This window comes from Manis pentadactyla, chromosome 3 (genome assembly GCF_030020395.1).
Source record: "Manis pentadactyla isolate mManPen7 chromosome 3, mManPen7.hap1, whole genome shotgun sequence".
Lineage (NCBI taxonomy): Eukaryota > Metazoa > Chordata > Mammalia > Pholidota > Manidae > Manis > Manis pentadactyla.
In genome coordinates this window covers 114,986,709-114,997,110 of record NC_080021.1, presented here as the reverse complement: position 1 = coordinate 114,997,110, position 10,402 = coordinate 114,986,709, and the positions used below count along the sequence as shown (strand labels likewise).

At 44.2% G+C, this 10,402-nt stretch overlaps 1 protein-coding gene across 2 annotated transcripts; it reads right to left on the bottom strand.

Moving 5' to 3' along the window:
- Nucleotides 1–3,111: 3,111 nt before the first annotated feature.
- BAMBI (BMP and activin membrane bound inhibitor) lies at nt 3,112–9,412 on the bottom strand. 2 transcript variants are annotated; one of them, XM_036912263.2, is made up of 3 exons: nt 8,981–9,412; nt 5,516–5,809; nt 3,112–5,099 (listed from the first exon to the last, which is right to left on the bottom strand). In XM_036912263.2, the coding sequence occupies exons 1-3, from the start codon at nt 9,054–9,056 to the stop codon at nt 4,681–4,683; spliced, it is 789 nt and encodes a 262-aa protein (XP_036768158.1). In that variant the 5' UTR covers nt 9,057–9,412; the 3' UTR covers nt 3,112–4,680. The 2 variants fall into 2 exon arrangements, with proteins under 2 accessions (XP_036768158.1, XP_036768159.1); XM_036912264.2 differs by having other exon boundaries at nt 5,522–5,809; nt 8,981–9,409.
- Nucleotides 9,413–10,402: the final 990 nt, after the last annotated feature.

Here is a 10,402-nt window from a genome sequence, read left to right as displayed (position 1 = left end):
TATCAACTCATCTTCCCAGGGCTCTCTGATCAGGTTTAGTCCCAGCTTTAAGTCTCACCTGTAAGATAGGTAGCTAAACACAATTTAAATAACCCCTGAGAGCCCACTGCCTACTGGCTGCTAGAGAGATTGAATCCACTAAAAAGTCTTGAGGAATAACAAATGCTTTAGATATTATCTAACTGCCTACCCAAAGTATCTCCCAAGATTGCTCATCAATGCCTTTCCTGTCTCATTTCATAGTCATAGAATGTAGAATGAGGAAACTTTGTAGAAATATGGCTGGTAGGTCGCCAGTAGTGATGCATACTTTGAAATGCTACAAAGAAGGTTAACACTGGACAGTCACTGAATTGCGCCAAGGAGGACACCCCTATCTGGTAAAACTCAGCTTTGCCACCTTTCCAAGTCTATCTCCAAATTTCCACCACCACACTACAAAGTGGCACAGTGTTTAAAAGGGACTCTGTGGCATCTTACTACACTGATGGACAGCGACTACAGTGGGGTATCAGGGGGCGCCAATAAGGGTGAATGTAGTAACCACATTGTTTTTCTTATGAAACCTTAATTTAAAAAATGGCAGTGTTTGCAGATTAACAAGGACATGTGTAGAGTCTAAACTGTACCCCAAATAGAGAGTTGTCAAACTTTGAAAGAGCATTTCGTTTTATTATTTCATTGGACCTCAAATTCTCAGGTCGGCGATCTGCTTTTCAAGTCAGCACTGACAGAATGAACTGGGAAGAGGGGAGACGAGTATATTGGTGTCTGAAGCAGTTATTTTTTCCATTACAACTATACTAAATTAACATCATTCAAGGAATTAAATGAATTTTTTACTAACAACCATTGCCCCAAATTCACTAAGTCTACAAAACCAGTTGTGGAACTATTTGTATTTTGTTAAGAGCACATATGGAGCAAATTATAATTGATGGGCACATTCGTTCAGAATACATCTACCAGACACAGAGCATTCAAGCAATTCTGACATATTATCTATCATCCAAGTAGACCCTCTTGGTTCTCTCTATGGATTAACCACTCAGAGCAGCTGAAACTCTAGAACTTTATTCTGTGAAATACCAAAAAAAAAAAAAAAACCAGTATATAAAATGAAGATGTTCTTATAAGTAGCCATCAAATTATTCCAAAAGGAAGCTATGAGAAACCAAAATAATTAGTAGGTGAGTCTAAAGGGAGTAAATCAAATATTAAACATGTTAAATCCAGTCTGCAGATGTCTGAGAGGCCTGTAAATCTCAAATATGCAAAGACCTGAAATATTAAAAAGTAAAAGTATCCAAGTTCTCAAATTTTGAGGCATGTTAGGTTGGTCTGTTCTAGTTCACCCAAGACTCCTGTGACTAATGATACCTACTTTACCTCCTGGCAGTACTATTATAAAGTATTATTGCCTCCATTTCTATATGTAACAGAACTGAATATTTAAAGAACTTAAGTTATTTGTCCAAGTTCACATAACTAGTAGGGACAAAGGTAGCATTTGAACCCAGGCTATGAGACTCCATAGTGCCCCTGCCCACCACCCTACATGAATTCAGCCTCATCACACCATGTGACTTTTGCTGGTTTAAAGTCATTTGAGCTGAGACAGAGAAGAAGACCATTTAGAAGTTATAAGAGAAAAAAGCTGTCCTGGCCCCAAAAAGGCTAGTTCCAGACTCATGATACTAGATGCCACAGCTTTCAAGCTTTTAGCCTGTAATCAACCCATATTGAAACCAGATTTACAAGCTCTTCAGAGGAGAGCTTTGTGATTTTCTAAAGCAGACACGTTTGGTATTTTAGGTCAAACCCCCTATGGTGCAGTGTTTTTAATAAAATCATTTCAGTAGAAATTAAGAGACACACCAGTCAATTTCTAGGAAGCCTCTGAGCCATTCAGAATACGGAGGAGAAATAATATAAAAGACAACCACCTACAGATCAATTTTTTCAAAAGGAGTAGAATGTAAGGTGTTTAGAGAAACATCATAGCAAATTTGGTCCCATTTATCTCTGGTTTGGGCAAGTTTCCACTTAGAAAGGGAAATTACTTTTGGGGGGAATTCTATGTCAATATTAAACAAGGGTTTTTCCTGGTTAGCCACGCACTGTACTGACACCTCAAAGTTAACAGTCAACATCTCTGAGGCAAGAACAAACCAGTCATCACTATTCTTACATCACCAAATCAGGTAGGAAGTCACTTCACAAAGGGTCCTCTCTCTCTGCTCTTGGCAACTTCCACTTTCACAGGAAAGCAAAAGTAGAATCTGTATTTAGTTCTTCATAAAAATCAATGTTGAGAAATTGTTAACATTTTTGTCAAAAGGCTAAGTGATACACAGATCTAAGACTGGCGGTAAGAACATATGGAAATTCTAAATGAGTGAGGGAACATCAAGGGCATCTGGTACTAGGAAGAGACAGGACTAGAACTGGAGCTCATCTGACCAGCAGAACACGGGCACAGATCCCCATCAAACAGGCTTCACAAACAGAGTGGAAGGACCAAGAGGCAGGTCAGCAAACAGAACCAGTTGGAGACACTTTGCATTAATCGCCCATCAAATTTCTGTGATTACAGCACTAGCCTAGACCCAGGCCTTCCTGCAAGATGGGGTTCATTGATTTCCAAGTGTTTCAAAACATGACTTTAAGTCCTTCCTTGCTTTATTTCCTAATGAATTGCTGAGTTTTTAGTTAACTGGTACTGGGGAGAAATGGGGTGAATAGAGAATAAGGGCAAGGCCAAGGGGTGGGGGAGAAATTAACTAGCCAGAGCTGATATAAAGACACTTGTTCTAAGAATCACTGAGCTTGCATGAAGCTGTATGTGAAACAAACATGTAGAAGCTAGAAGTCTTTTAATCTTCAATCTACAAAACCACTCTAATTTGATCCAGAGCTAGAAATTGATGAGGTAGATATTTCACCAACTGGCAATTTTGATCAATTTCTTCTCTAAACAGGTTTAAGTAGTTAAATACAACAATATTTGGCTCAAAAACTAACACACACACAATTTAACACCCTCTTACAAATTTTAAGTCATGCATGCAAGAACTGTCACTCTCAAAAAGCACACTACGAATGCCGTCGTCATTTATTAAAATGCGTATTTATTCCATAGCCTAATTTGCTTGGGGCTGTGATCTTCATTATTCATCTAGGTACTCATTTTTAGACTAATCATTTCAACTCAGATTCTTCCATGAACTTGGCCACCACATTTATCTTCACAAGGGACGCAAATTATGCTGATCAGAAAATATGCCAAAAATAAATCCTTTAACACTCATAAAGGAAACCCCCATACTCAAATATGCAGGCTATAGGTTAATTTTTATGCAAGTTTCAAATATACAAAAGAGTCTAGAAAAAACCCTATACAGCAAGTGATTCCCACATTTAAGATAACAAAGACCCATTTTGGGGAAAAGTACACAAATGTGGCATGGGTTTTAATTCAGGCTGAGCAGTGTTGCCAGACAGCAAGTCCTACTGGAGTGGACATAGTTACTTAGTGTATTAGTGGCTAAAGTCAGTGTTTTATTAGGTTATATTAATAAGTTCATTTGGAAGAGAAAACCTAGTAGTACTGTGCATTATTTTCAATCTCATAACGTTCACTACTGAAAATCCTTCTAAAAATTGAGAAGTCAAAAAAAATGTTAGTCTAACTCTGTAAGGTTCGAAAACTAGGGCACATGGTACAATAAAGTTTGGTTAATTTGGGATCCAAAATACTCATAAACTGATGAATTAAATCAACAGTAAAAGTAGATAATTACCAACTTTGATCACAAAAAAATCTTTGTTTAGGTTTTTTAGTTGTTTTCATTTTTGTTTTTTTGGTTGGAGGTAGACATATTTTTAGAAGTATTCAGAGCAACTGGGTTAAGTTGATAAATAGTATTACCTTTGCTAAGGCAACTTCAGAAATTGATTGATGACATCTGACCTGGTATAAATAAGTTTAAGATTTCTCTTACACAAAAGTTATAAACCAGAATTATCCTAACAAAAAAAAATGTGGGTAAGACACTGAATGATGGGCAGTACACATTTAGAAATGTTCCACACTATAAGAAAAGTATACATGCACATGTAAGAATAAACAAGATCTTGGTCTTGTGTAAAAAATAAAAATAAAAATCAAGCCAAACTCTAGAGTCGGGTCCCTACTATGAGCAACAACAGATCTTCATTTGTATAATGAACAGATTCTTACACTTCCTGCTTAGTTTTTAATTTATGACAAGACACCACTAAATTTCAGACAAAAAATATATATATATTTATATATATATATATATATATATTTTTTAAATCTTTACAATAAATCAAGATGTAGGAGCTTACATAGATCAGATTTTGGTTTATTTAGCTGCTCCATCCCAGCTCCATCAGATGCAAATAACCCTGGTAACAGTGTGTACATAGTCTTCTCTTTGCTTTTTATAACTTTAAAGCAAATCATACATTTGACTGTACTTAAGTCTGTGCAAATAATCCTTCAGAAGAAATATCAAGATTCTGTTTGCAGAGGTCATTCTCTCTCAAAGATGATTACACTGAGTTTGTTTTTCTTCAGATAAAGTGCTCCTGTCCAGCAGAACTCAAAAAGACCTTCGAGCATCTAAAAAGCTCAGTTCAGGTAAGACTTTGTCATACGAACTCCAGCTTCCCGTGCCCACTATACATGCCCCAGTGAACAAGTGAGAGGATCTTATCGTTGCTGAGGTCCCCTTGTCGCATTTTATCACAGGCCAGACAGCAGTTGTCATGCCCACTCACTGGAACCATGCATTCCAAGTCTAACTTTGCAACCTGCCCCTTTTTGGAATGGTATCCATGGAAGCTGTAGTGCAAACGGGAGAGCATCTGTTGCCGCTGATCCTGTAGCCTCTTGTTTTCACTTCGAAGCATCCTCAAGGCCAACATGATCAGCAACACTAAAATCAGCCCTCCAGCGATTGGAACAGCAATCACAGCAGCCCGGAACCACAGCTCTTTGGAAGAAGTCAGCTCCTGCACTTTGGTGATGAGGTGTCTGCTACCATCACGCTGGTATTTGTTTCCTTGTCCTAAAAGGAGTACAAATAAAATGATCAAACTGTATTAACCCCTTCTGATTATCTGTCCATTTTAAAAGGCACCCCATAACAAAGAAGCCTGTGATTAAATCAGCAAATCAGTGTTGCAAAACGATGCAAAGATGCTTACTGAAACATTATTTACAGACCACCATTACTGAGCAGTAATGGTCTTTTAATGCCTTCAAAATGTTGAAAAAACAGGCAAAATCTATTATGCAAACAGAAATGCTCAGGCAGACAAGACATAAAAGCTACTCAATACAGATGCATCTCTGCATCCAGCCCTGCTTCTCCCTCTGGTCTCTCTAATGACATTAACAATGAAATCAACAGCAGCCGTACAAAGTCATGGCTGTCACAAGCCTATAGATCAGGCAAGCATTCTGGTTAGAAAGTGCTTCTACCTGTACCTGAGGTCTCTCCCTTGGGAGGAGCGAGAACATCATGCAGCCCTCTGTAATTACACATATCTTCGTGACAGCATTCCAACGTAGGCATAGCAGTGCCAGAGTGGTTCTGTGCCCGTCTGGTTGGGCAGATGTCCACTGTGCTTCCAAGAGAGTCCAGGCAGCCATGGGTGAGTGGGGAATTTGCGTTCTGAGGGTCAAGAAGTCTGGAGAAGCAGGCACTCAGCTCTGATTTGCACATGTAGCCAGTTGCCACGCAGTGGGCAGCATCACAGTAGCACCTGATTTCACCTGAAAACAATGAGAAGTTGAATCCCACTGCTTCAGAGGCCAGGTAGAGCATCTATGGAAGAGCATGCCCAGATTCCAAGCTCAAAGGCACTCGCTTTTAGCATATTCAGCTGAGTGCTTACAAAGGCAGCTCAGGTGGCATGCAACCCATTTCCACATAACTTTAGAAATGTATTAATCCCCATACCAGAAAGTCAGAGTTTGACTTAGATTTCTGGTGAGTTAGCAAGTAATTAAAAATGACACTTTTGTTTTCAAAGGAAATTAACAGTCACAGTGATTTCTCCTACCATAAAGCAAATTTACATTACTTAGTCATTTTTAATCCTACATGACCATACAACATAAAAATGTCAGGCTTTTTGATTTTGTCAGTATAAATATTTGATCGGAACTATTGAATTGTTTACTACCTTGAAGGGCTGTGCCAAGATTTAAGAGCTTTAGCTAACACCTTATAAAGTTATTAACTAGAAACACAACAATCTAGAAAATTGCTCCGGTCAGGAGGTTTTAAAACTATGAAACTGGGCAGCTATTTGCAACCTCTCTAGAAAAGGCAAACTTTGTCTATAAAGATCTTTTCATGCAGAGGAGCTTTTAGTCAGTATATTGTAAAACAGGAACTAGGCAGTTTACAATTAGTGGTTTGCTTGCCAAAGTCAATTTCTTTCAGCCCAAATGGAAAGTCATAAAACTGGGGGCAGAGGGGGAGGGTGTGAAACTGCAAGGCTAACTTCTCCTCCCCCAAGTGCCCAGTTTTACATTGTAATTCAACATGGGATCTAAAAGGAAAAACACTGAAACTGAAAATCCTCTGCTGGTTGAATGAAAAATCCTTAAGGAAACCTCAAATTTTTCTACAGGAAGTGATTAAAAGTTTCCTTTATAAAACTTATTTTGTGAGTCGCCGTTAACATTCTGCAGCAATTTGAGATCTGAGGCTTTTCTCATCCATTTCTCTTTGAAATAATCTGGGTCTCAGGTTTATCACTACTATGATACCCCACCACTGGGAGTGGGCTCCGGTCACTGTCATATGCAATAGGAAAAGCGATTGTATCTTGAACTAGTCAGCTAGCACACGTTTCTTACCAATCTCAAGGTCTGTTTAGTTACTGAAACCTCGGCTCTGAAATTAACACCAAGGACTGCTACTTCATAAATTGCCTCCCACCCTTACAACCTTTCTTCCCCCTCCTCCTCTCCTGAATGCCGAGAAAGGCGCCTCATTTAATTATCTGTTCAAATTCCAGGCACTGAATAGTATATGCTTAGTTTTCACCAGAGGCTGCTAATGCTTCGGTTCTAAAAGAAACCAGGCAACTAAACACAGAACTTTTAAAGCTGGAGGCTTCTCCTGTCCTAAATCTGCATACTGTCTTGAGTCTGGACCCAAATCCCTTCTCCAGACCTTCAAGTTAGAACCGTGCTTTGCAGAAGTTCTTGCTCCTCTTTCCAAGCCGCTTGGGTATTCACAAGTCACCCCGGTCTTATGTGGTGATGCCTTACCTATCCCTCATCTGACAAATTCTGTGTACAGATTTAAAGTAGAAATGAAACAGATTAAAAGTCAACTGTTATCCTATTCACCTCAAACCTAGTGCAGAAAAAGAAAACTGAATGCAAGTAAAATGCTTCTTAAATGTTTATTAGAGCCTATTTAAAATACTGTATTTTCAATGACCTAAAACAGTCTAATAAAATTTTGACAGGTAACTAGGAAAGTTCTAACAACTTTTTTTTTTAATTGGAGCCACATTTGAGCAAGATGAATGGACTTTTGTATTACTGTATTAAAACTATATTTCTGTCGTTTCATAAAGTTTCTTCCTGTGGCATGCAAAAGGCCAGAAAGGGGACTGGTATTTGGAAACTGTGAACAATGCTCTTCTGTTTCCCCCCACTTTCTTATTACTGTATGTAGCGATTAAACAAAAATGTCTGCTTTAGTCAAGATGGCTACAGGAGAGAGAGACTACTGGCTTCTTTTAAAAGCTTTTGAAGTCCGCTGCAGTCAGAAATCTCTGATCCCCTAATTATATCATTATCGGGCACATAGTTTCGGTATCTGTGACTTCATGTCAGCCTCAGTCCCTCCCGGTTCTGCCGGCCTTTGATAGGGCCAGGAGGCTCCCCTCTGCAGGCTGCAAGGGCTGTTATTTAGGGTTAATTACACCCTTCCTTCCAAAACAAATAAATACTGCAGCACATCATCCTTGCTGGGCTAGCTGATCCTTTAACCTCATGCCTGCTACATGACAATTAGAGAAAAGGGGTAGGGGGGGTGTGGAGGGCAGAAGCTAAATAACACTTCCTATTTAAAAATGCTTTTATCTGTTCACAGGACAGTAGGTAATAGGAAGAGTTCATGGTGGGAGAGGTGGAGGAACCTTGAAGCCTAGAGGAATTTGGGTGATTTCGACCTAAAAGGTGAAAAAGCCTGCGAGGGACAAGAAACTGACCGCTGCCTTTTTTTTTTTTCAGTATTTGTAAAATATGAGGTGAGTGGAAAGTAGGACCGCCGACAGAGCCCGCTCCTCGCAGCCGCTGAGAAGTAACACAGCACACCTGCTCACTGAGCAGGACACCTCGGGCACTTACACTCCCAGGAAAACACACACACTCGCTGGCTCTCACACACACTCAAGAGACACAGGAAGACATACTCAACGGACAGAGATATTAAAAACGCACAGAAAACAGACACACAATCGTTAATAGAGACACTCAGATATGCGGGGACAGACACATTTTTCAGGCTCGGTGCTTTAAGGGACAGGGGTCCTCGGTCCCCCTGGCCAACCCTACATATGGGTGCGGAGGAAGGCGGCGTCCCAGCCCAGACGCCAGCCCCGCTCCCTGGCTGCAAACACTCAGAAGTTCACTACAGACGGACTTACAAAACATTTTGACAACCACTTGTCCTGAGGTCGTACTCCACCTCCACGCGCAGGGGCCCGGGACACCCGAGGGGGCGGCTGCGACGCCACCGCAGCGACTTCTAAGAACAAGCAACTTGTCACGACCTGCGGGCTCCGGCGCGGGAGGAAACTCGCCCGCCGCTAACAAAGCCTTGGTAGTCGGCTCCCAAGGTGTGTGGCGGCAGCCGTCCCGGAACCCCGCACTCCCTCCTCGGCGTCGGCGTCCGGCCGCCCGGCGGACACTCACCTTTGGTGAGCAGAACAGCCATAGCACAGAGTTCGAGCTGCAGCCAGATGAAGATGTAGCTGGAATGGCGATCCATTGACGCCCCCCACGGCCGCAGCGCCCACGCCGGCTCCCGGAGCCGCGGCGCAGCTGCAGCCTACGACTCCCGGAGCGCGCAGGACATGGGTGCTGCCGGGGCGGCAGACGCCGTCAGCGACGGGGCGAGGGGCCGGGCCGCGGCCGGAGCATGGAGCGTGGTTGCACGGCGCGCCCAGAAGCTAAAGGACTTGCGGTCCCACTTTGCAGCCACCAGCTCCTGGGTCCTCTAGGCGCCGCCGTCCCTGGTGGACTCTGGGCTTCGCTGCCCCCTGGCCAGCCAGTCCGCACAGCCAGAAGCTCCCCAGCGAGCGCCCACACCACGACAGCGAGCTCCCGCCAGCCCCAGCCTCCGACAGCCCGGCTCCGCGCCGTAAATAGCGCCCCGCGCAGGGAGCCGGCCGAAGTCGCCCGCCCCCTTCCCCGCCCCTGTGGCACCCGTGCCGTCCGATTGGCCGCCGGGCTCCAGCCAATCACTACCGTGTCCCGGGGGCAGGGCCAGACGCAGGCGAGGCGGGACCTGCCCCGCGGCTCCTAGCGGCGCCGGCGTCGGGGCTGCGGCCAAGCAGCCGCAGTCTCCCGCGCTCCCCCTCGCGGAGGCCTGCCTGTCCGTGACCTTCGGGAGGCGTGGGTCGAGCCCGGCTGCCGCGTTTGGCTCAGGCACCCGCCTCCGTGACCCTCACAACTTGGCCTTGGCGCCAGCTTCCCCCAACCCAGGACTTCGTTTTTGCTTCCCCCGAAACACGCGTGGGACCGCGTGGCCGCCTTCGGACGCTCTCCCGAGCCACGCTGGGCGCCGGGGGACCCCGGGCACAAGTGGCGGTCCCCCGGCGTGCGCCCGCAGCCGAGGCTCCCTGCCGAGCCCCACCGGCTCGCGTGTGGCGGAGGACGCGGCCCAGCGGGAGCCAGGAAGCGGGGACCTGGGCGCGAGGTCTGCTTTCAGCCTTCACCCTCCCCTCCCCACTCCCGTCGCTCTTGAGCGCATCCGCCTCGAGCCGCCTGCCCTGTGATCAATAAAGCCCAGACAGACAGACTGTTAATCAGTAGGAGCCTCTAAGTTCTGGGTAGACTGGGGACGAGTAGCCGGCTAGAGACACTTAACGAAAATTAGCAAATCCAAAAGCACCCGGCGCCAGTGAGACGACACTGGCCGAGACTGACACTCAATTAACCACCCCCCAAACAATCGCAGGCAAACATACCGGCTGACCCTGATCAATATCAGCCCCTCAGTGATCTCCTTCCTGAGATGCTAATTCATTTATTAGATCTTGCGGGGCTGCCAGCCCCCACGTCCCCAAAGGCGGTCCTGAAGGTTTTCCTTTTTTTTTTTTTTTCTGGAGGAAA